Genomic DNA, 27,779 nt, shown 5'->3' with positions numbered 1-27,779 from the left:
TGCTAGAGAAGTAGTATATTTTAGTTGATTTTCAGTTAAATTTTTAGGTCAGAAAGTCAAGTTGGAATGGAACACATGGACAGTGGGTATCAGGTGAGAGGCATTCTGATGTAATGACAAAGACTTATGTGCTCGAGTTTGTCACCATCCTTGTAATAAGATACAAAGGGATGAATTGTTGCTTGTGTGTTGGCCCAATGTTAACCTTGAACTCAACCTCAAGCTTTTTTGGAAGGCTGATCGTTGACTGGCCACAAAGGAACATTGTGTAAATGAATTTGATTTGTCAAAAAGTTGTTGAAGGGGTTTGTGATTATAGAGGGAAACATTCCAAGTGGGAAAAATATATCTAAAAACAAAGTTGATGAGACTTACCAAACAAAAGTGCTGGCAGGTCGATAGACACACAAACACACACACAAAATTCTAGCTTTCGCAACCAACGGTTGCTTCATCAGGAAAGAGGGAAGGAGAGGGAAAGACGAAAGGATGTGGGTTTTAAGGGGGAAGGTAAGGAGTCATTCCAATCCCGGGAGCAGAAAGACTTACCTTAGGGGGAAAAAAGGACAGGTATACACACGCACATATCCATCCGCACATACACAGACAAAAGCAGACATGTCTGCTTATATAATATATATATAAAAATTTCTTTTTGAGATGTTGCCTGTAATATAGGACACTGGTGGTTAGCTTGTCTAGTTCAAAAAATTAGAAAAAGGGTTAAATCACAGTGAACTTCGTACATCTACATGCAAACTTCCCAACTTTTACAGTTTATCCGCAAAATTTACAGAAATTCCCGCATTTTACGGATGGACGGTGTCATATTAAGACTTCGCGGACAAAGTTTTGAAACGTTAACAATCGATAATCACCCCACTTCCATACTGTCGATTGTATGGGTCGAAGGCAAGTCTAAGATAGCCGATAACTCAGTCTTGGTACTTTTAAATGTTTGATGTTTGTGTTGTCTTTGGAACTGAATTTAAAGTCGGGATAACAGTTGTTCTATGTGCTCTGACATGTTTCAATGAAGTATTTGTCTGCCTTGAGTGTTTACATTGTTGTTTTATGTGACATTCAGTGATCCAGGTTCCTTTTGATGTTTTAGTACATATCGAGACATTTGTACTCAGACTTTTTCATATTGTTCATGAATAAATCCAACAAGAAACATGACTTCCAGACACTTACAGGATCATATTCTCTTTATTTTCTGTGTCAAGAAAGGGAGAAAAATTTGCCTTTTGCACGGTATGTGGGTGTGACATTAATATTGGACATGGTGGAAGAAATGATTTAAATAATCATGTGAAGTGTGGCAAACTCGTAAGTTGTAATAGATTGAAGGAAGATGACTAGAAAATCGACACCTTTTTGTCTAGTCTGGAAACATTGACAGTGATGTAATTAAGGCCGATTGTCTGTTAACTTCCTTTTTGGTGGAACACAATGTGCACTTAAGTGCAGCTGATCATGCAGGTGCTTTATTTAAGGTGATGTTTCCCACATCAGAAGTTGCAAAGAAATATATCTGTAGTTGCACGAAAATGACTTTGTGTTGTAAATGAAATGGCAAAAAATGCATCATCTGAAGTTATTAAGTGCCTTCAGACGGACCATTTTCTTTGGCTGTGTATGGAAGCAATGATATGAATTTCCGAGTTGTATCTGTTGTTGTTACATTCTATGATATTCTGTGGGAAAAAGTAGTGAACACTGTGCTATTCACACCAGTGTTAGTTGCAGACTCAACAGAGCGAAACATAGGTAATCTGATGTTACCACAGCTGAATTCTCATAACATACCAATTGAAAGCTGTGTGGCTTTCTGTACTGACAATGCTCCTGTTATGGTAGGACACAAAAATGAAGTTTCAGCAGTTCTGAAGGCATTTCATCTAGGTATTGCTATCATAGGTTGCATATACCACCTGATTAATCTAGCAGTTGAATAAAGTGCTGGAAGATTACCATGTGAAGTGGATGAGATCCATGTTGATATATTTCGTTTCTTAGAGCTGAGTGTCAAAAGAAAAGAATGCCTTCAGAAATTTCAGAAAGTGCATAATAAAGAGCCAAAGAAGATTCTGAAGCACTACTACAAAAGCTCCTAAAAGAATAGCATATTCTTCCACATGAGACAAACTCATCTTAAATGTAAGGCTTTTGCTACAATAAATGTGGAAAAATTCTTTTTGTTCCTGCCCTCAGACTTGAACAAGGCCCTTTGCATTTTCCTTCAAGTGACTATTCCTGTATTTGACAAATTGAATGTTGCCCTTCAGACTTCTTCTCCACAAGTTCATTTTTTATTATAACTTCTAATGGATTTGCTGTAGCAGTTGTTTACCAAGTTTTTTAAATCCAAAATTGTCGAAAGCTCCTCATTGATTGAAGTTGAGTGCAGCTTGATTCAAAATCAAAGAAATGATGAGTTAACTGTTGGCATTCAGACTTCGAACACACTGATTGATTGATTGAAACTTCCTGGCAGATGAAAACTGTGTGCCGGACCGAGACTCGAACTCGGGACGTTTGCCTTTCGTGGGCAATTGCTCTACCAACAGAACTACCCAAGCACGACTCACGCCCCATCCTCACAGCATTACTTCTGCCAGTACCTTGTCTCCTACCTTCCAAACTTTACAGAAGCTCTCCTGCAATTGATTGATTGATTGATATCCTGGATACATATAAATTCCTTTTCTTTTGATCAGTGAGAAACTACTTTTGTACTGCCTCTGACTACATCATAGTTTTTCAAAATTTCAAAAAAAAAATCAATAATGATGTTTTTATATAAAGATGAATATAAAATTTTCAGCTAATTTTGTTTCGTATCACTTGGAAACCCTTTAAATATCTTTCAAATGAACTCAGTTTCATTGTTCTAGCTTAATTAGCACATATGTTGTGAGCCAATCAACGTCATTCATCAAGTCAAAAATTTGATTTGTTTTACATTTTTAGGCACCTGTTTACTCAGTAACCTTTTGTCAGAAAAATGTGAAAAAAATTGCTTTGTTTAGCTGATCATGACTACTACGTGCATACTTCAGTTTAAAGAAATCTAAAAGGGTCGGGTTGTAGCAGTTTGTGATTTGAAATGGAATAACCCGAAAGTAATCGGGTGATACGTCTGTTCTGTTTCTCCTGAAGATTATTTATTTTCTTTTTTTTTTTCCTTGACGCGAGTCTCAAGTCTACTATAAATAGGTTGTGAAGTCTAATATTAGTTAAAGCCACGGAAAGTGAAACCACAAAGATAAATTTTGAAATGCCGTCGCTTTTGTCTTCCTGTACAAAATTGAAGAGCCAGAATGCATAATTTCTGAAATCATGCAAGACCTCACACCACCATGATGTATAGATTACATTTTTACTGAAAAAGTAATGAAGAAAAATTTGACTTATGATACATTATATTTTGATAAAAAATGTATTTCTGTGCTATTGCATTGTTTTCAGTAACTAATTTAAACATCTACAAAAAAAATTATGTGGAAATACTTACTACATTTTAGAAACAAAGGAATAAAATAGGTTAGGGAACTCATTTACAGTTAGATCTGTATCAAATTAAATAGAAAAGTTTGCCCTACACCCATAATTTTATATCTAACGAAACAACTTATTACGCTCTTCTATTTAGCACTGATATGAAAAATTATGACGAAAAAAATTTTACGACATATCACAGCTGCCAGAAATGCTGTTACAGACATAACACTTCATTTTCCTCTAATGAACTAGGAATTCCGAAACATTTTTCAAAAATATATTTGGCACATTTGCTGTGGTCAACTCATCAGCTTATATCAGTGGGATAATAGGACAGGGAGTGTAATTAAAGTGGTACAGGAAGGTTCTATAGACAGTGATTTCAGAATGTTGAACAACAAATTAGCAAAGTTTCAAGTTCACTGTTTTATCAAAAATAAATGGAGTTCCTTTTGTAAAATGACAAAAGCTGAAAATAGTTCAGATAAAATTTGTGTTCTCTAGATTTATTTCATTGACAATTTTACAGTTGCTTATCAGGATGAAGTGCAGAGCGCACAAAAAACTAATTACCAAAACACTAGGCATTAATTACCAAAACAATAGGCATCAGTGACTTAACACGATATTCTGTCCTGTTTCATATGCTATTATATCTGAATAAAAAGTTCTCGGGTTTCCAGCTGCATCAAATTAACTTCCACATGCTTTCGAACAAGCACTCCATGTCCATTGTCAAGTGGTATTAACTGGAAGTGGGCTGCTGGTTCACTCTATTAAGGGTGTTTATTTTGAAGGCTTCTTTAATTACACCACCCCAGAATCCATTATTACGAGCTATGACAGAGGTTTCATTAAATTTGATGCAGTGACCTTTTTCTAAAGAATGTCCAGTTACAGAGGATTTCTTGGGGTAGCGGAGGTGATAAAACGTCTCATGCTCCTTCCTTTGTTGTTTGACATTGTGTACTGTTTGTCCGACCAACGTAAGACTGGCCACATTTGCAATGTATCATGTAGACCTCAGATGTTTTGAGACTTGCTGTGGCGAGAGATATAGACACGTAAGAAAAGACTCAACGTTGTACCTTCACCGAAGGACATGGGAAAAATTGGTGACATCGAACAGGTGGTCCGCAAGCTCCCCAGTGAAGCAGCAAAGGAAACATGGCGAGAAACTTGCAAAGCTACCAGCACACAACATGGGCAGGACTTAGTGCAGTGGCCTGCACACGCTCTGCAATGATGAAAGCTTTTTGGTCCTTTCTGCTAACAGTCTCTTTAATGAAAAAAGTGTGTTTTTGAACATTTTTCATAAAAAGTCTGAATGAATGAATGTATCGTACTTTCTATACATTCTGTCAACTTAGTGGCCTACATACCAGATGCTTAAAATAAAAAAAAATATGTCTGTAGGTCAATTCATTACTGAGCACTAGGTCTCTGAAAGTTGGGAAAATCGTGCCTGATTAATGACACTTTAGTCTTCAGACCTAAATTCATAAAAAATTGTTTGAGTTAGGACAGTGCTATTTGATAGTTTTACTATTAAAACATGTAGGTATTTTTGTACCAGATATGACTAAATTCTGAAATGGTTCCTTTAGGATTCACCTAAATGTCTGTGATTTTACACAGTATGACCCCATATTAGAGACTCTGCAGATTTTGTCAGTGAAATTAGTCGTCTTCGACTTAGTGAGGGTGACGTTATAGCAGTTTCGATGTAATGGTGCTGTTTTTGAATAGGCATAACAAGGTTTTCTTTGGCCCTAATATTCCACTAAAGTGGCCAGTATCATGATCAGAAGGATGGCATTGCGACAGGAAGCCATGAATGACACAGCCATCATTTGGTCCCATGGAGTTCTTGAAACATCACAACAGCATTAACAGTAATGCCAAGTTCTCCTTGGAAGTAGAAGAAGAAAATTCATTGCCCTTCCTTTACTTCCTTGTCTACTGTAGGCTAAGTAAATACCTTGGCCACAAAATGTATGAAAATTGCTCACATTGATCTGTACTTGCATGCTATTAACAATCCATCATTGCTCAGGGCAGAAGTGTACTGTGTTACATTGGTGCATTGTGCAAGAACTGTACCAAAGAACAGTAATCTGCCCCAAGAGCTGAGCGACCTATGCCAGATGTTTAGGAATAGTGGCGACAACGTTCACCAGTTAGAAGTGATCACAAGCAAGGTTCACAATGAGCCCAGTGAGGAGAAGGAGGAAAAGAAATTTGCTTTCTTGCCTGTCTATAGCCCCATTTCGGCAAGATAAGCCTCCAGCTGAAAAGACACAATAGCAAATCGAGCTTCAGGCCTCCGACAAAAGTCTGGTAATCACTGAGACCAGTAAAAATGCAGCAAGTCTCAGAACACCTCGGGTCTACAAGTTACTGTACAAGTGTGGCCAGTCTCACATTGGACAAACAATGTGCATTGTACTACAATGCGTGAGAGGCTTTATCACCTACACTACCTCGACAAACTCACTTTAGCTGAGCATGCTTTAGAAAATTTTCAAGGGATCAAATTTGATGAAACTTCTGTAGCGGCTTGCGCTACTGGCTTCTGGGACTGTGTAATTAAATAAGCCATAGAAACAGAATAATTGAAAACACACTTTGTAGAGATGGTGGCTTGCTGCTGACTATGACATGGGCTCCAACAAACTTGAAATTAAAATGAGCACATCGAATGTGGAATCAACTTTTATCCATACATGACAATTCTGTGAGCATCAGAGCAGCCCTACAAAAAGTCCTACCACTTGACAATGGTCAAGGAGTGCTTGGTCGAAAGCCCTTGGAATTTTAACCAGGCTGGAAACCCGAGAGCTTCTTATGCAATGTTACCACTATGCTTCCAGAAATGAGATTTCCACTCTGCAGCAGTGTGTGCGCTGATATGAAACTTCCTGGCAGATTAAATCTGTGTGCCGGACCGATACTCGAACTCGGGACCTTTGCCTTTCATGAGCAAGTGCTGTACCAACTGAGCTACCCAAGCATGACTCACAACTCGTCCTCACAGCTTGGAAGGTTCTGGCAGAATTGAAGCTGTGAGGACGGGTCGTGACTCGTGCTTGACTAGCTCAGTTAGTAGAGCATTTGCCCGCGAAAGGCAAAGGTCCCGAGTTTGAGTCCCGGTCTGGCACACAGTTTTAATCTGCCAGGAAGTTTCTTACCACTATACGCCTGCATTCTTATGCTATTATACCTGTCTGCAGCATGATAAGCTAGCTGTTCAAGCTTTTAATCAGAAAATACTTTAGACCCTTGAAAATAAATGTCGTGGTCTTAAAATCAGGAAAATATACTCTTGAGGAAGCTAGTCAACATATCAAACAGCAGTGCAAATTAGCCAGTATAACTTTCAGCAAAGATGGTGGTCTTATGTTGAATTTGCAGTTCCTTTAGGTGCCCCAAAGAAAAGGATTTCTTGATGGTGTTGGAAAGCTGAATCATCTTGTGTAGCACGGTGAGAAAGCTAGACTGGCTCTCATTACTGATTTGGTCATCTTTTGTAAAATGTGTGAAGTCCATAACTGATTAAGTTGATGTAATAACAGAAACCTATTGCGAACCAGAGTGTTCAAGAAAAAAATTTTACATAACCATTTGAAATGGTGAAAATTTTCCCTTACTTGGTCAGTGGATTATTTTTAAACTAGAATCTAAAGGAGGACATTTGCATAAATTCTTTGGACAAGTTGTTAGCTAAGCACACGGAAAAAAAAAGAAACTGGGTAATTCCTTAAGAGGAGGAATTTGTATGGACAGAAAAGAATGATACTAATGAAGCTGATATTTCACAAGTGGTGTGTATTGTACAAGAGCCTATCACAGATCCTTGGGAAAGGTTAATCTGTGCTGAAATAGAACTAAACTTTTTCAACTAAATTTGTTCTGTCTTATCATAATGCACTGCATTTATCTATAAATATATCACTACACAATGATTTTAACATTATTAGATATATAATTTCAGTCCTCTGTAAGTTAAATGGATGTGTTGGTCTGTAACATTTGTCTTATTTCGTATTGGTTATGGCAGATTTATATTGGTTATGGCAAATTTATATAGTGTCCGATATGTTTTCATAAACACTGTCCCTTGCACTTTACAAGGGCTGTAACAAAAAGATATGGCCAAACTTTCAGGAAACATTTGCACAGAGAGGAAGAAAACATATTATATGAACATGGGTCCAAAAACGCTTTATTTCCTTGTTTAGAGCTCAATTTCCACAACTCTTCAACAAATTAATGACTGAAAAATACAGCAAAAGAATGTATAAGCGGTGTGAAACACTTTTCTAAATGAAATGTTCAAAAATCCTCTGTTAGCAAGAATAGATGCATCAGCCCTCCATCGCAGTGAATCCCTGAGGCTCTTGTGTATTGCTTTCACAGCCTTCCACAATGTGGGCGCACAGGCTGTACATCTTGTACCAGGGCTTCGTATACAAAAGCTTTCAGATGTCCCCACAAATTAAAGTGTACTAGGCTTAGCTCTGGATGGCAAGGAGGCCAAGGAATTCGTTCAGCTCAACCTACCCACCTGTCAAGGAATCTTGTGGTTTAGAAACCTACAAACATTAACACTGAAATGAGGAGCAACTCGATTTTACATAATGTATGTGTTTTGTTGCACTCACAAATGCATATGTTAAAGTCTTTGCTGAGTCTTTTGATTATGTTGTACCATAAATTTGACATTCTGCAATTTTCTTGGGAGGGGGGGATTAGGTAGGGTAAGGGAGGAAGAGATTTCAAACTCAATTTTCCAACATATAAGCCCATTAAATTCAGTCTGTAATTGTAGCTATTTAATGGATTAAAATAATATTATACCAGAATAATCTATGAGAAACTTGATTTAATTGTAACTCCCATCAGTTAGAAATGAGATGGTCAGCAGTATTTGCTGAGACAACTGAATGATTGATGTGATAAAGCTATTTATTGGTACAAAATTTTTGCACTCACTGAACTGATTAAATAAGATGTGAATTACTGTTTGCATATTATGTCAGTTTAGTTTTGATCTTGTTCCCACTCCTACGGTGACCGTATTGTGGTTAGTCATTTGAAGTACGAGAAACAGAAGAAATGGACAGACTGGCTGTAACTATATGTTGTCCTAAATAGAAACAGGTATTAGTTTACAGTATCTAATTTTCCCTAAGCAGAACTGATTGAATTCGCCCTTAGGATTCTGTTTAAAGAAAAAAAGATGGTTCAGTAGAAACTGGTTGAAGAAAATGCTAGAAATTTCTCTTGCCAGTATGAAAGTTATTGCATAATCTTTAACATGGCTGTCAAATGGAGTTTCCAGCGATATTTCTACTTGTTAGGTTTATTAGAAAAGCAATAATTGCTAGTGTCACTTTTGATGCTGTCAGCTGATGTGCATTATTCCTGTGTATTACTGCTTATTATATTACATGTCATATCCCTTCTTATACAATCTCCTATTTTGAAACCCTTATTTCCATAGCATTTTAAAATTGCAGATGTGAATATCATTTAAAATATCATTTCCCATTGAAATATGAAATAATATATTGTATATTACAGCAAAGGGTGGCTCAGGAGGTCCTTACAACTCTCAAAGAACACCCGGACGCATGGACCAGAGTGGATACTATTCTGGAATTTTCACAGAATCAGCAGACGAAGTATTATGCTCTGCAGATCCTGGAACAAGTAATTAAAACAAGATGGAAGGTTTTACCAAGGAACCAATGTGAAGGTATATCACATTGCTTATTCATAATTGTTTTTTCTGCGTGTTTATGAATTGCATGCAGGAAGTTATTTTGTACAAGTTTCAATATCTTTACAGTTGCATATACGATGATCATTCCGTAAGTTATGGCAACTATAGTATATCATGCAAACATGTGGCATCACCATAATCACAGTAAATATGTATGAAACCCCATGGCAAACAGTACAGAAATCAACTGACAGATTGTGACTGCATGTGGGGATGCCTGCCTTGGTGCCAGCACCAGAAATACTGAGTATAAGCTTGGCTGTGCTACAAGTTAAGGGCAACAGTGTTCCGCATTTTATGACAGTACTTGACGGTGTGCAGAAGTGTAGATAATGGGTAACACATCAGTTAAGAGGAGCAAAAGTAGACGCTGCCTGGAAGTGTTTGAAATGGATACCACATGGGTTAACAGAGGTGCAGAAGCGGGCATATCGACCTAGAGTGATTAGAGTGGGAAGGAAATGACATGCTAAATCACATTATTGTGACTGATGGAACCTTGACACAAGTGCATGAATCATTGAAGACCCAGTCAGTAGAATGGCGTTATCCACGTTCATGACATGTGGAGTGACAGAATACATCACCCACGGAGGTCACACTCATTCTGTCTTATAACAACGATGTATTCTATAGTGTCACCCTGTTAGAAATGTCAAATACTACCACAACTTTCTGCTGTATCATTTGCGACACGAACTTTAATGAAAACATCTGGCACTGCTGGATAATGCAGTCATACTCCATGAAAATGGTACAGCCCACACAGCAGACATCATAAAGAATTATGTACAGCAATGGGGGATGACATTTCATTGACATATGGCACACATTGATGGGAATGCCAGTGACATTCAATGCCTTCCGTATCATTGGCAGTGGAGTGTAAATGCACTGGGGGACTATTGAAGGACATTACTTGATTTTGATTCACTATTGTTCCATGTGTACTTGTGTGCAATAAATTTACACAGAGTTCCAAGAGTTCCAATGCATGTTTTCCATTCCACACCTTGCTGTGACCATCCGTACTGGAACTCTCTTTTATATTGGTACACAGATACACACTGCTGTATCGTTCAGTGCATATTGTGGAATTCCCACGTTGTCTCATAATTGTAAGATATACTATTGTTGTCATGACTTATAGATTGACTCTTGTATAATCATCAATGTGGTTTTGATCCACCTGTAATAAAGCTCACCCAATTTTTTGTGGCTCCTTTTGCAGGTTCTGTTTTCTCACATGGTCAGCCATTCTCTTACATGACGATTGCTTGTAGATTGTCTTTTAGCTTTGATCCGGCCTTGCATTTTTGGTGCAACATGTGTTCTTTAATTTGGATCTGAAACTACTTGTGTTGTCTAGAGACTCTCTCATAGGTGTTTAGCTGTTAAACTTCCCATTCTTTCAAATCTAATTGCTTGAGTGTTTCAATAATAGATTTCATTTTACTTAATTGCTTTCTGATTATACCTCTTTCCTTAAGGCACAGCCTGCAGTATACCTTCTGTAGCAGTGTTTAAATGCCCTGTCAAGTTTATAATTGCACGAAGAAAAATGATTTTCATTAATTTACATTGTGGTAGTACCCATTTATTAGCACACATGGTCCTAAGGTTAAAATAATGGTCTAGATTGCAGTGATATTGATTTATTATGACCGATTTTGACTTTTAAGTTAGTTGTATTCGCATGTGAGCCCTGCAAGGATAGGAATAGCAGAGCTGCATAGAGTACTAAATGTATATCGTTATAAGGAAATACAGAAATGCCGTAGCGTTTACTCCTGTGGCTGGTGCTGGCGGTTCCTCACCTATTCTTGTGGTAGCAAGATTGTAACAGCCATAGCGCCACAGGTTAAATAGTTTGCAATTTCCATCCTGAATACGGATTATGTCAGCAAACCTAATGACAAAAGCTTTACAAAAAGTGAAATGTCGACGTTGTATGAAATTGACAAACTAAATTCTCAAAGCCCAGGTGCGAATATATAAGAAGTTAAACTATTACAAATCATCATACAAGTGGTCGTTAAACATAGGCAAACTTACAGAATGAGCAAGGAAGTGGTTTCACCTAGTGACACTGGTATGAATGACAAAAACATCATTCTTCTCAATATTTTGTGGTAAATAAGGACACTAGAGAAAAGTAATTATGTGCACGTGTAGCTATCACATGAAGATATAATTACCCTACATGCTATAATTAGGAGGTAAATTACATTAAATGGTACACCCATTAAAATACATACTGTTTACTGCACAGTGTTCTGTACTGTGATTTCTGAAAACAACGCTGTTGTCAAAGCAACGCAGGCAACACTAGAGGGCACTGTCTAGCAAATCGACGACGATGTGTGTACATTTTAATGCAACTTACTTCCTAACTAAACAATGGAAACTCCCAGTAAGAATATCAACAATGTAGGAAAAGGCAGATTGCTGCTTGCCATAAAGAAGACACGTCAAGTTGCAGACGGACACAATTAACGGACACGCCCCCCCCCCCCCCCCCCCCCACACACACACACACACACACACGAGACCACAATCTCCAGCGTCTTGGGCCGGAATGCAGAATCATATGGGATGCAAGCAAAAATCTGGAGGAGGGGCGGGGGAATGGGAAGGGATATAGTGTAAAGGTGGGGAGGGAGACGAATGCTGTCTGGTGAAGTATGCAGGGACTGCATGACTAGACTGCCAACAGGTGCGGTGCCAGGAGGTTGTAAAGCAGGGAGGTAGAAGAAAAAATGAGCAAAAAAAGGAGATGAGTGGGGAAAGACAGGCAGATGCATTGGCAAAGTGCTGCAAACAAACAGGATGGATGATGAGATGATAGGACAGTGGAGGTGGAAGCTGTTGGGTGGATGGTGTGTGGACAATATGTTACTGTTGGTTGAAGCTGGGATAAATAGACATGTCGAAGACCTACTCTCTTTCTCATGATCCTTGCAATGGAAGTACTTCTTTGTTGGCAGTCCCTCCAGCTGAAACCAGCCTAATTCCAACATTAAACCCTCTCTCTTCAGTTCATACCACCATCCATCCGTGATCTCCCCCCTTCCCCCCAACCTAACCACCAACTGGTCACTTTCCAGGAATTCCTTACCTCTAACATAGCCTCACCATCATTCTCCAGGTCTCTTTCTCACAAGGGAACCTCCCCATCGCACCCCCCTCAGATTTAGTTATAAGTTGGCATAGTGGATAGGCCTTGAAAAACTGAACACAGATCAATCGAGAAAACAGGAAGAAGTTGTGTGGAACTATGAAAAAAATAAGCAAAATTTACAAACTGAGTAGTCCATGTGCAACATAAGCAACATCAAGGAATATGCGAACCCAGGTTCGCCGTGGTCCCGTGGTTAGCGTGACCAGTTGCGGAACGTGAGGTCCCTGGTTCAAATCTTCCCTCGAGCGAAATTTTTTTTTTCTTTATTTTCGCAAAGTTATGATCTATCCATTCGTTCATTGACGTCTCTGTTCACTGTAATAAGTTTAGTGTACGTGTTTTGCGACAGCACCACAAAACCGCGCGATTAGTAGACAAAAGGACGTGCCTCTCCAATGCGAACCGAAACCATTTGATCGCAAGGTCATAGGTCAACCGATTCTTCCGCAGTAAAACACGTCTGATGTATTCTACATGACACTGGTGACGGCATGTGCGTCACATGACAAGAATATGTTGTCGCCCCACCTAACTTGTATACTCTGCGAATGGGTAAAAAGATCCTTCTACCTTGCCCGATTTAGGTTTTCTTATGGATGTAATAATCATAAATAAAATAAATTAAACTTTTCCCGCGATGGAAGACTTGAACCAAGGACCTCTAGTTCCGCAACCGCTCACGCTAACCACGGGACGACGGTGAACCTGGGTTCGCATATTCCTTGATGTTGCTTATGTTGCACATGGACTACTCAGTTTGTAAATTTTGCTTATTTTTTTCATAGTTCCACACAACTTCTTCCTGTTTTCTCGACTGATCTGTGTTCAGTTTTTCAAGGCCTAACCACTGAGCCAACTTCAACTAAATCTGAGGGGGGTGCGATGGGGATGTTCCCTTGTCAGAACACCAACCTTTCAGTAGAAAAAAGAACTACTTCAGAACAAATCCTGACCTAATCATCCAACCTGCAGACAAAGATTTCACCACTGGTGTTATGAATCGCTGTGAATGCCTGCCAGAAGGCCTCTGCCAATTATCTGACTCCTCCACCTATAAACTCTGTTTGCCAGAGTGATGCCATCTCTGAAGGCCGACATAAATTCTAACCCCTGCTTAAAGCCTTAGGCCCTTACCAGAACATCTCCCCCGAATCCATTTCCCTCCCCACCTCTATGACACCCCCACACGCCCACCTTCTACATGATACCCAAAATCCACAAACCCAGCGATCTGGGGCGTCAAATTGTGGCATGTTATTGAGCCCCCACTGAAAGAATTTCTACCCTCATTGACCAACACACCAGCCAATTGCCCATAATCTAGCCTCCCATGTCAAAGAAATGGACCATTACTTCACCAACTCTCCACCATCCACACCACTTTATTTCCTGGATCCCTAATCGTCATTTTTGACGCCACCTCTCTGTACACCAACATCCCTCATGCCCACTGTCTTACCACTATTGAACACTTGCATTCCCTCACGTCCTTCAGACTCCAAACCGACTACCTCATTTCTCATACACCTTACTGACTGTATCCTAGCCCCCTGTTGTTTCTCATTTGAAGAGGAGGTATATAATGAAATCTGTGGCACAGCTACGGGCACCCACAAGGCGCCCTCCTACGCCAACCTTTTTATGGGCCCAGTCTGGTTCAGGTTCATTGATGATATCTTCATGATCTGGGCTCAGGGCCAAGACACCCTATCCTTGTTCCTTCGTAACGTCAACACCTTCTCTCCCATCGGCTTCATGTGGTCCTCCTCAACCCAGCATGCCACCTTCCTAGATGGTGACCTCCTCCTTTCTGATGGCTCCATCCACACCTCTGTCCACATTAAACCTGCCAACCACCAACAGTATCTGAATTTTGACATCTGTCACCCCTTTCACACCAAAAAAATCCCTTCCACATAGCCTGGCTAACAGGAGGATGGCGTATCTGCAGTGACAAAACTCCTTTGCTGAGTATGCTGTAACGGTCTCACGAAGGCCTTCACAGACAGGCACTATGCCCCAGACATAGTCTACAAACAGATGTCATTTGCCTTTTCTCCTCACATTCCCAATCCTCCCACCACTCTTAAGAACCAGCCACAAAGGAGTGGTCATATCCCTGTCAAAGGCCCAGGTGCAAACTTGTCCAGTCCACCCACCCAGCATGTCCTATTCCAGTCCCTTCACAGGTTCATCCTACCCTGTCAGGTGCCAGGCCACCTGTGTAAGCAGCTATGTCATTTACCAGCTCTGCTGCAATAATTGCACAGCTTTTTCTATTGGTATGACTACCAACCAGCTGTCCACCAGGAGGAAAAGCTACCACCAAGCTGGCCAAGAGCAAAGTAGACTGCCCTGTGGCACAAGATGCAGCTGAATATAATACACTTGATTTCAATGACAGCTTCATTACCCCAAGCCATCTGGATCTTTCCCTCCCCCACCAGCTTTTCTGAACTGCACAGATGGAAGCTATCTTTGCAACCCTTCTCCGCTGCTGTAATATCCCAGTCTCAACCTACAGTAACATACTGTCACCACACCCTCCACCCAACAGTTTCAACCCCTCTCTGTCCTATCATATCATCTCCCTCTCTGTTCATTTGCAACCCTCGGTCACTGCATCCACCCATCTTTCTCCACTCCTCCCCCCCTCCCCCCCTCCTCCTCCATGCCCCACAACCATAACCTCCTTACACTGCACCTGTTGGCAGTCTAGTCCCCGCACATTCCACCAGACAGCGTTCGTCTCCCTCCCCTTCCCCACCTCCCTTCAGATTGCTGCTTGCATCCCACGTGATGTTGCCTTCTGGCCCAAGATGCTGGCGTTGGCACCGCTGTGTACACCAGGTGTGCTTTAATGTGTGTGTGTGTGTGTGTGTGTGTGTGTGTGTGTGTGTGTGTGTGTGTGACGAAGGCTGTGGCTGAAAGCCAAATGTGAGTGTTTTATGATTGTGCCTGTCTGCAAATTGGTGTGTCTTTTTTACTTCCTAATTATATTTTCATGTGATATCTGCACATGCGTATAATTACTTTTCTCTAGTTCATTTGTTTATTGGCAAAATTTTGATAAGAATGTTGTTTTTGTCGTTCATACAAATGTCACTAGGTGACTGTTCCTCGCACATTCTGTAATGTCACCCATTTTTAACGTAAAAGACTGCTTGTGTGATGATTTGCAGTGGTTTAACTTATACATTTGTAAATGGTCTGCGAGAACTTAGTTTGTAAATTCCAGGTAACATCGATATTTCATGTTTTGTGAAGTGTTTACCACTGGTTGGTGCTGACATAATCCATATTTGGTTTGGGAATTGCATGTTACTTAACCTGTGACTCCATAACCATCAGTAGCAGTTACAATTGTGCTACCACGAGAAAAGCTGTGGAGCTGCCAACACCAGCCATAGGGGTAAATGCTGCATAATTTCTGTACTTTCTTGTAACCCTGTATGTTTTTGTATTCTCTGTGATTCGGCAAATCCTACCCTTGCAGGGTTGCTTCTGGAGATGGCTTTAAGTGAAAGTCTAAATTGACCATAATGAATAAATATCATTGCAATCTAGAGTGTTACGTTAAACAAATTAAAGCACCAGATCGATGTTATCCTGTGGACAATATTGTCTAACTGGAGATTTTGCTAATACTGGCAAATTGATGTAGTTTCACCCCTGTTGGGACACAGTCTGTGTGAGGTGTCTGTTATTTTTAGCTAATGCCTGTTGGAGGATATTAGGGGCGTGTGTGGAGCTACAAATGCTAAAAGTTGTTGCTGGTGATATCTGATTCGCTATATGAATTCTGTTTGTGTATTGAGAGTGTTGCTTGTCCCAGCGAAACGGGCTCCACAAATGGAGTCTTATCCATTGGTTTTTGTTCACTGTAGTGATTTTTAAATTGTTTGATGTTTTTGTTGATTCCAGTGATGAGCATTTTCTAAGTGTTATGAACTTTCGTACCTATTCAGAAAAACCGTGTTACTTGGTATATCCTTTAGACATTCATGGCCACTGCTTTCAACAAAGCATAAGAGCATTTAAAGAATAACTATTTGTCTGAACACGGGGAAATTTATTGTGTAGGTGATAATTTACATGAATGCTTTTACTTCCCTGATACCCCTTTATATACTCTTCCATTCACCTGAGCTACAGAACATGGGATCAGTAATTGGATTCTGTGTAAGTCCAGGTATGCTCCACTCACGAACAACAAATTATATTAAAATTCTTAAACAGGCTTACTTTACTGGTAGTTGGTGAATAATTGAAACAGCTGGTTTATTTAATTGCTAACTCTTCCAAAGTCTTTCCAATTTGAAACCCCTCCACACATTCCTGTACATCTGCCTAATTATATCATCACACATAACTACTCATTTGAAGGGAAAGTACATCAACAAATCCATGGCACACTCATGGGGATGCACATGGCACCCTCCTATACCAATCTGTTTATGGGCCACCTAGAGGAAAACTTTGTAGCGTTCCAGAATCCCAAACCCCTTGTCTGGTTCAGGTTCATTGATGCTACATTGATGCAACTCAGTGTACCACCTATTTGACAATGACCGCCATCATCGTTGTAGCTCCATCCACACCTCTGCCTGTATCAAGGCCACATATTGTCAACAGTGCCTTCATTTTGACAGCTGTCTTCCCTTCCACACCAAAAAGTCACTCCCACATAGTTTGGCTACTTGTGGAGGGCACATTTGTATTGATATGAATTATCTTGCCTCCACATTTTCTAAAATGTTGAAGATGTTGCTAGATTTTTCCTGGTACCTTCAATAATTTCTCATACCCTCCATTTTTGTTTGCCTGCCTGATGAATCCTTCTTTTGTAGCTTTCTGTCTAACTTCACTCTGCATCACTTGCAATTTGTGTCTGGTGCAGTTTCTTTATAATTTCATCACTATTATGTATTTCATCAGATATTCTCCTTTTAATTGTGCTTTCCCATTGTATTGACATGCTTCAGTGTTGTGTGGTATTTCGAATATATCTCCTTTCCACTGATTAGTCTGCAGAGGAGTGAAACAATAAAAAAAAATTTAAACCTGCCAAAATGATAAAATATGCCAGTGGAAAGTCCGGGTGGAATGTAAATAGTTGAAGGATGAAATGTACAGAGTTATTAAATATGGGAGGAACTGAATCGTTGGAAGACACACAAATAAGACATAGAACTTTGCGAGCTGTCGTAGGAATTCTTTTTCAGAACTATAGAGCACTACTAACAACTTCCTCCCTCCCTCTCCCCCCCCCCCCCCCCTCTCTCTCTCTCTCTCTCTCTCTCTCTCTCTCTCTCTCTCTCACACACACACACACACACACACACACACACACACACACACACACACACACATTCATTTTGTGGACCAGTTTGACTGAAATTAGAAGTTTTGAGAAAATTATCGGTCTTCTTTATGTATCTTTCAGTGGCTCAGTGCCTCTGCTGTCTGCTGAGTTGTTACCTTTATTCCTTAAACCATTTAATGCATGATTTATAGTTGCTCATGAAAATGTGTTGATCACAATCTTGCATGTGTTCTTGCCTAGTACAGAGATCGGGCATCTCTTTTTGTGTTATTAATGAGTAAACTTGTTAACCATGTTTTAAGTAATAATATTTTCTGTTTTCTTCCAGGCATTAAGAAATATGTAGTCGGATTAATTATAAAAATCTCATCTGACCCAGAAACATTGGAAAGGGAGAAAGTATATTTAAATAAGTTAAATATGATTCTTGTGCAGGTGAGTGATTTGTATATATTTTTACATAATACTGTGGATTTAATACAGTTCAGTTTTAATGTAGATCACATGCTTCCCTATGACTAATAAGACTAAGACAAATAACTATGTCTGCTGTTCGGACAGCATTATAGTGTTGTAACTTCCACATTTCTGCTGTTGAACAACTTTTCATTGTGTTATATCTTGGTTGAGAGCAAATGCTGTAGCAGTTCCTTATACATCTGAACTGCTGCCAATAAGTAGTAGTTTCACGTGAGATTTATTTTAAAGGACAGGTTACATTGTGTGGTAGCTGTAACTTGGTGGATACGTCATGTGAAGTAAAACTGTAAGTTTCTTCCCTGTCAATGGCAGCACATGATGAGTGAGATGGGCTCTATTTACATTCTTTGCAGGTTTTTCTTGAGGAGTAAACATTGTTATCTTTTCCTAACCATTCATTGAAATATATTAAAGAAAGCATGCTCACTGAAACTGATAATTGGAAAGAATGGAGGGGGGGTGGGGGTGGAAGAGCACACTTGCTCGGTTAGCAGAGTAAACTAGTCTGGTAAGTTGTACCAAATTGAGAACAAATCTATTCTTGCACAACAATATGGAGGAGAGCAGACTTTACATTCACAAGCAAGCAATTACTTGGGCTACAGAGCTGCACTTGGAGATACCGTCATTCTCTCTATTGCATCCTCCTCTTCAATTGTTTGTGTAGGAATGCCCTTGACACGCACACTTCAATTTAGCATGATTTGAACTAGAAAGAATTGTACCAGACCAGAAAAGAATATTTAATCATATATTGTTTATTTAGCCGCAAGGCTATATTCCATAAGGCCAGGAGTAACACACATCAAAAAAATACACGCATGCAATAATTGGCGTACACATGCAATATAATAATTGACAATAATAATATGATAATGATGAAGGACATTAAGATAATAACAATAGTCAGGGCTGCCACAGGTGCCGGAAATCAGGGAATATCAGGGAATTTCAAACACACCAGGGAAATTGAAAAATACAGGAAAAATCTCATTTTTGTCTCATTAGATGAAGTGGGTTGTTTACTGAGGTGCCATTGATCATCACTCGCTGCATCTTCTCCTCAAATTTCTCAACCCACATTTTAATCGCACAGGCAGATGGCACCGGCCAATTCCGATTAATGCTGAAGTGGTTGCGAAATGCATGATGTGCTAGCTGGTACGAACTACAGTTTTGATAAAATGTTTTGACAGCATATGCACAATGCTGTGGGGTCCAGTGCTCCATTATGACTTAACTGCTATTTCACTCCAAATGTAACTGACACTGTCCCCTCCACCTCTCTCCAACGCAGCTTGATTCGCACATTTTTTAAAATTGCTCGATATTATGCCTCACCTTGTACGAGTGATTGGAAAATAAAACAAAATCCCAAACATTGAAGGATATCATAGCATAACATATCCCTGTGAATTATTTTAATCGAATAGGAGCACGGATGGATAGTAAAATTTTCAATAACTAGTTTCACACACATTCTGTTCCACAGGTTTAGTGATTTTTAGGAGAAAAAGGATGCCATAGAAAGCTGTTCCTTTGCTTGATAACGTCCCTTCAATTCTAGTGAGAGGATTCTCATATCTGATTATGGTCTCATAGTAACTAAGTTTCCACCTCCTAATGTGGCTGTGATACAGACAGTGGACCAAGTCGTAATTGCATCAGTAAAACGGTGCTACCGGGATGTTCTACTGAAAAAACTAGTTGCTGAGAATGATATGGTAGTGGTCTGGAAGAAGTTGACAATTCATGATGCTGTACATATTCTGATGCCTGGAAAGAAGCCAAGCCTCATACATTAGTTCAATCATGGAGGAAAATTCTTCCAGATAGAGAGAAGTAAGTGATTTTCAGGGTTTCAGTAATGAAGAAATAAAAACTGCACAAAAAATTAATTTGGGTTTAAATAGTTTTCAAGATGTCGATAAAGAAAAGTTGATGAATTTTATTCACAGTGGATGCTGTTGAACTTCATGACTCTTCCTTTATAGGGTGTAGAAAAATTTCCGCTACCAGTCACAATAAAAGGTTATTTATTTGTCACACGGCCTGTTTCGGGCTTGCGACCATCTTCAGGTATTTATACATTCATGTACATGTTTATATGCTGAAGAGCACTGTATAAATACAAAAATTATTTACTGGTGACTAAACAGATACAAGCGGCAAGTGGCAAGGCAGCATTTGCGAAAATATATCTGTACTTACATAAAGATGAAGTATCATTATTATAGTTACGCTGTGGTGACAGTTTTTCCACTTAGTTACACCCTTATTATCATTTTCACGTCCATATTTCAGTTTTATAAAGTTTAGCTGCATATTTCACTATTACGATGTGCACTCATGAAATACACTGTGTTTGCATAAAAACATGTGGGCTGTGGTCAAAGAACTTAGACATAGCAGGTGTAAAGATGTTGCAGGTGTAAAGGACTGTGTTTTTAGAACACTTACTGGGATCACCTTTTTATATGATATTGTGCTGACTTTAACAACTAATGGAAGAACATAATTGAGCTAATTAGAGTGTAAGTCTGAAGTCAATATTACTACAGTAATGAAAATCACTACGTTGAATAGAAAATCACATAATTTAATAACAAAATCATAGCATTCTTAAAATGTTTATACTTCAGGCAGTGGGAGATGTTTTTGCTAAACGAGATAAAAGTTTTCAGAACTAAGGTTACAATGTGGTTGAAGAGGAAGTTAACCAACTAGACTTTGTTACTAATTTTTACTTGTAGCAGTGAGATACAGACCTAAAATGCAAAAGCAATTGTAAAATTGATGTTTATTCGGTAAACAGTGGAAGAGGAATTGTCTTTTGACTCAGAGAGGCAGAAGAATGATAAATTTGATTAGGCAAGATATTGAAATGGAAGATAAAATGATGACTGAATTGGAGGTGCACAGGATATGTAGCCATGCAAATGAACTGTTTATGGCTCAAGGAAATACTTCACATTACACCCAAGAGATAACACCGATAGAATTGAGACACTGAAACATAGGTAGCTGACACTGACAAAACATATAGCAGCACCATGGGTGCACATATTTGAAGATGATAATTCTTGGAGACATCTGGAGAAAATCTTTATCCAGAGATATTTGTAAATGATTGGTTTTATTATTTGTAACTAATTTTGGACATGAGTATGAGAATCAAAGGTTCTGAGTCTCGAAGGCAAAGAATATTTGAAATGAAAGGCGTACAAAAAGTATAAATATGTCATATTTAACAGCGTATAACAAGACCCCCCCCCCCCCCCCCAAAAAAAAAGAGGCTTCAAAATTTTATTTGCAACATATTCTGATGAATCAAAATTACCAACTGTTTCATTGACATAAAGTATGTGCATAAGAAGTTAACATGCCTATTCTTAATTTATGCCATTTATTGATTAACTACATTTTCATAATACAAGGAGAAATAAAGTTAAGAGAAGAAATAGACAGTTTTCTTTCCTGCATTTTTCACTTACCAATGATGTGGTCTATGGTACCATTTTCTTAATAATAATAATAATAATCCAACTAACACAACTGTGAAATTTATACCTACATTGGCACATATAGTTAGCTGTTTTTTTGTAAATGTGTTGCAATTTATGAGGTTGTGTTAACCACGGGACCTGAGATCACAGCTGTTTTTATTGGAATACATATTAGATTTCGCTTCTGTTCTGACATGAGAACGTTAAAATACCTTTTTCTTCCGACCATATCACCTGCCCACCACACTATCATTGGCTGCGTAGAACCAGCAGCTGACCCACTCCCTTTTGTTCCTGCCATGCCACAGTGAGCGTCAAGAACATTGCAGCACAAAACACATAAGTACATCACTGGCCTCTATCAAGACTTTTACTATCTCCTGCAGAAGTGAATATTATTGTTCAGCATTTGTCCAATTTTTAAGTCTGTTCAGTTCTGACTACATATGGATCCGGCAAACTGCAGTTGAAATTTGGCCAATCTGTTCCAAAAAATAAAAATCCAGCGTATGTGGTATAGCTTCCCACTTACTACTTACCTCCGAGCACTCATCTAGTCCTCACTAGCTGGTATTATTATTCCTCTTCCAGCCCTTCCATAGTGCTGTGCTTGAGCAACTGTGAAACACAAACTGTGATATCTTCTAGTGTTCTAGTCATATGTATCAATAGCAACTAATGTATGAATAAAAGATCGCAGTTGTGATTCAGTCCAATTCTCAAACTTCATTCGTCCCACCATCTTCTAGTGTCTGTTGGTACTATCCCAACTGTGGGTCTTGCCGCTGTAATTCCTTTTCGCGACAATTACAATTCAGTATCATTTACATTGTTTGTTAGACATTATTCGTTCTGGATTAATTTTCCTTCTTGTTTCATCTGAATACCACCATCCTGTTCTAAAGCTGATTAAAAGCTGGTGACATTGTGGTATTCAAAAACAGGAACAACGTCCGAATTTCTCATTTGAAATCCATCTACTAAATTCTTCATTTGTGTGGCCATAGTGTCTGTAGTTGCTTTATAATTCTTGAAGGTATTTTTGTTCTGTCATTGCAACTACAAAAATGTGTGATTCTTTTTACCAGCTGCGTTTCACTTCATTGAAGTAAAGCATCATCAGTGGTCTGTAATTATTTCCATTTTGATTTGCTTTTTGACCAAAAAAACAGTTAGTTAAGAATAAGTTGATTTCTGCTGACAGTGATTTTCGGTTGATTTCTCGCTTACATCTGGAAATGCCGTCCGCTAGCACATCCTTTCTCTGTTAGACATTGATAATTTTGGTCTAATTTTTAGTTGTTCTGCAGCGCTACGCATTTCTTATGTTCTTCACAACATGCTTTCATACAAATCAAACTAGCAGTAGAGTTCATAAAAACAAGAAGTCCAACTAATTTTTCACCTTGTAGTGAATGTGTGAAGAGAGACACAAACAAATAGTTGAAATGTATAGCTAATAATGAAGGTCTGCTATTCTCTTTAGTGCCATAGAGTAGTAAAATCCCCCATGAAAATTCATGGCCATAGCCATCTACTGCTGGTAAAAGTACCATAGTTGGCAAAATCTAGAATCATCCACCCAATCATTTCACTTTCAACTGTCAGTACTATCAAATGTATCATCCCACGGGAAGAATTATTACTTTGTTTATAATTGTTTTCTTTAATTAAAAAGTACCTATGAAATGTCAGTTGGCTTGTTTGTTATGTAAACAAAAATTCCTGATAAAAATATTGCAGTTTTAGGTCCAAGTTATATCACATAATACATGGTGTTACACAGTGTATTATGCCTACCTGCACCCTATCTATCAAAACAAACTTTTTAATATTCAGTTACAGATGTTGTCAGCATCTTATTAAATTGTAATGTAATTATTGTGACCAACTGTTTGATAATGGTATTTGCTGAGTCAACATTATGTGGTGCAATAGAAATCCTTCGTGCAGAAAGGGCTGGCTGACACTTTCAACCTGACACTTATGGGAAGGCCATTTTCATGCAATACAACTGTTTTTGGTTCATAGTTATGAAAGACAGACAGCTGAAAACCATTACATATCTTACTTGAAGTGTTCCCAGTTCTTCTGATTCATGTCTGCTAGCTGATTGGAATTATCATCGTCGAAGTTTCTGTGCACTGCTTGTAATAGGAATTAAGATACAGTGAAAATGTGCATGGTTCTTATTCATGTAAATGATCCCCAGTATCAAAGAGGGCTTGATTTATTGATCATCTTGTTTGTTTGCATTTGCATTCTGTCACAAATCTGGGTCCTGCAGATTTGTAAAGTACATGAACTGCATTCTTCAGAAAAGGGTAAAAATAGTACCTAATAATTTCATTAGTTAAGTACATAAAGCAAATGTTCAAAATGTTGTGAAGTCAAACTGGAAACCTTGGTCTCATATTGAAAGGGCTACAGAGAGGAGCACTAAACTGAAATTTGTGAATTTCTTGGATGTTTTGTTGCTATTATGGCAACATGAGAATTTTTTAGAGCATATATGGAATTTTAAATCTACATTTGTCGTTAGTGGATTATCATTGCCATAACATCTGAGATAGTGAACATTTTTTATAAGTGATAGTAAGAGGAAGGCAAATCATGTGGCATTAACCTAACTACTGTTTTTATTATTTCTTTCAGATTCTTAAACGTGAATGGCCCAAAAACTGGGAATCATTCATTCCTGATATTGTTGGAGCAAGTAAAACTAATGAGAGCTTATGTCAAAACAACATGGCAATTCTTAAGCTTCTCAGTGAGGAAGTTTTTGATTTTTCAAGTGGCCAAATAACACAGAGTAAAGCAAAACATTTGAAAGATTCAATGTGCTCAGAATTTTCACAGATTTTTCATTTGTGTCAGTTTGTAATGGTGAGTATAGTTACTTCAGATATGTACACAATGATCTAAGAGAAATGAAAGAAAAGCATTTACAGTCTGATGTAATTTGAGCTGCAGTAGTATTAAGAGGTCACAAACACATCATTTTTATTATTTCTCAAACTTAGTTTAATGGATTCTGACAGTGAGTGCAGCACTATTTCTCTAACGATTGGCAGAATGTAGGACATCCAAAATCTAAGATGTGTTGTTGTTGTTGTTGTCGTCGTCGTCGGTTGTGGTGGTGGTGGTGGTGGTGGTGGTGGTGGTGGTCATGGGCAAGTCTCATCATCTGTTGAATAACTACTACAACCAACATCTTTCTGCAGTTGCTCATCAGTAAATTAAAATGCACGATAAAAGCCATGAATGGGAGTGTGTGTGTCTACACGCACATTCATGACCTTTCCATATGCTTGAATAAGAGTATGTTATAGTAGTGACAAAACAGTGAAAACAAGAATTAGCTGAAGGAAGTGCTGAAAGTAATTCCCTGGTACATATGCTCACTGGCTGGTAATAAGTAAAGGTTGGGTAGCAATTCTATATATGGATGCTAAGAATGCTTTTCATAAAAAGTCTCTCTCAGATTAATAGTATACCATATTTAGCCATGTATAAGGCAAGGTTTATTTCCTAAATTAGTAATTAAAAATATACATTGTTATATTACATTTGCGTATAAATTTTTCAATCCAATTAAATAATTTAATCAATAATTGATTGTTTTTGTTGTTATATTTGTATATAAAGTATTGATTAGAGGTAATCATTTTTACATTGTGTGCGAGTGTAATATAGAGGGTGTCTTACATTAGCAGATGAAGCTTTGGTATTTAAAGTCACACATAGATTTAATTTGATGATTTCAGGAGGGTGGGATGGGGTGCATCACCACCAGCACAGCCAAGCATGGGGAGGGTAGTGACGAGTTGGCAACAAATTTCATTATTCTTGTCAACCATAGGAATGAATCCTATGTACCTCTTGTTTCTTAAATGTTTCCATCTTTGCCTTTACCATATTTGCCTGAATCTAAATTTAGTAATTGACATAACAGATGGAAAAATTCTTTGCAATAGTATACATTTCTGTACGAGACAAATTAAGTCTGACAGTATGTTTACACAAACATCCACACACAGTGTGATGAATGAAATAAAAGCTCCAACAACAGTGCTAAAGCAGTTACTGCTCAACAGTACTGTTGATTTTTGATGTTGGTAACAAATAATGAGGACAGTGTTAGCTTGAAGTGGTCTGAATTGTGCTGATTCAGCATTAAGGAGTTGAGAGGCTAACATATTGTTGTTATTCAGCTTACTTAATACTATAAGAACAGTAAATTGTAGTGATTGATTATGAATGCTCATCACAGTTGTGAGAGTTGAGAAACTAAAAGTACGCAGTTCAGTTAGTTCATGCCTGCAATACAAAACTAATTTCACATTAATGGTTATTCGTGATGCAGAGGCCACGAACAGCTGTGTAGTGGGAAGAAAATTTTATCATTACAGGAGGTAATGATTACAGATAGTGTTAGATGAAGAATAAATTGTATGTGGCCAGTTCTACATGGACAAGTTATAGATTACCAAATCAGGGAAAGTTTCATGAATTGGAGCAGCAGGTCGTTCAGTATGTGTGAGAGAAATGAAATTAAGGCTTCCTGATTGCTTGAGAAATTGAACACATCACAGAATAAAATAACTAGCTCAGTGACTTCCTGCAACTTTAACAAAAGGCTACTTGTGTATCGCTGTCATATAATCTACCTAAGAAAACACTACAGCTGTTTGGAATAGAGTGAGTTTGCTTTTTTAGGCACATGTTAGGATACTTTGTATCAGTAAAACAGTAGCCTTCACTGACCGTAATTATCCTCCCAACCTTGTATGAAAATAAAACTCTGTACCACCCAGGACTGCAGCAACTGAATTACATTCTCCGCCAGGGTTTCGATTACCTCTCGTCTTGCCCTGAAATGAGAGATGTCCTGCCCACTATCTTCCCACCTCTCCCACAGTGGTATTCCACCATCCACCAAACCTACACAATATTCTCGTCCATCCTTACACAATCCCTGCTCCCAACCCCTTAACTCATGGCTCATACCTCTGTAATAGATTCAGATTCAAGACCTGTCCATACATCCTCCCACCACCACCTAAGCCCAGTCACTAACATCACCTACCCCATCAAAGGCAGGGCTACCTGTGAAACCAGTCATGTGGTCTAAAAGTTAAACCGCAACCACTGTGCTGCATTCTATGTAGGCATGACAACCAACAAGAACTGCATGAATGGCCACCGACAAACTGTGGCCAGGAAACAAGTGGACCACCCTGTTGGTGAACATGCTGCTAAACATAATAGCCTCCATTTCAATGACTGCTTCACAGCCTGTGCCATATGGATTCTTCTCACCATCAGCTTTTCTGAATTGCACAGGTGGGAATTTTCCCTGCAATACGTCCTATGTTCCCGTAACCCTCGTGGCCTCAACCTTCGTTAGTCGCTGTCGTCACCCATCCAGCCTCTTTCCTGCTCCCATGCCAGCACTACACAGCCGTTGTTCCACCACCAAACCCAGTCTTCTTTTTATTTATTTATTTTTTATTTCTCTCTATTTCTCTCCTTTTCCATTACTTCCCCTCCCCACCTCTCCCCTGCCCGCCACCAAACCTGCAGCACTTCACTGTCCGCCATCTCCACCATACTATTCCTCCCCCTCCCCGCCCCAGCCTCCTCCTTTCCCCCCCCCCCAGTCGCCACTCGCATCACGCACTGGTGCTGCTGCGTGCAGTGTGGTTTCAGTTGCCTGAGACTGCAGTCGTGTGTATGAGTTGCGTTGTGCACGAGTATGTGTGTGCATATGAGCGTCTGTTGTTAACAAAGGCCATTGGCCGAAAGCTTTAAGCATGGAAATCTCTTTATTGTGCCTACCTGCAACTCAGCATCTCCGCTACATGGTCAGTGGCAACTTTCCTTCTCATAATATGGTTTCCATTGTTTGATTTAGTTTGTAGACATAGTTGTCCAGAATATGTTAAAAATAAAAACTTTTCAAGGAGCCTATTCAAGAATTGGGGGTCA

General features: G+C 38.9%; 1 protein-coding gene across 2 annotated transcripts in view; it reads left to right on the top strand.

Moving 5' to 3' along the window:
• The window catches only part of LOC124803070 (exportin-1), a 130,189-nt gene that overhangs the window by 12,433 nt on the left and 89,977 nt on the right, over positions 1–27,779 (top strand). For both annotated transcript variants that reach the window (XM_047264198.1, XM_047264199.1), the window contains exons 3-5: positions 9,094–9,268; positions 18,131–18,237; positions 24,444–24,674. In XM_047264198.1, coding sequence (XP_047120154.1) covers positions 9,094–9,268; positions 18,131–18,237; positions 24,444–24,674 — 513 coding nt within the window. The remainder of the gene's footprint in view (positions 1–9,093; positions 9,269–18,130; positions 18,238–24,443; positions 24,675–27,779) is intronic.

The sequence above is a fragment of the Schistocerca piceifrons genome, chromosome 6, assembly GCF_021461385.2.
Source record: "Schistocerca piceifrons isolate TAMUIC-IGC-003096 chromosome 6, iqSchPice1.1, whole genome shotgun sequence".
Taxonomy (NCBI): Eukaryota; Metazoa; Arthropoda; class Insecta; order Orthoptera; family Acrididae; genus Schistocerca; species Schistocerca piceifrons.
Note: the sequence above shows the minus strand (reverse complement) of the source record. Positions and strands in the feature narration are given on the sequence as shown.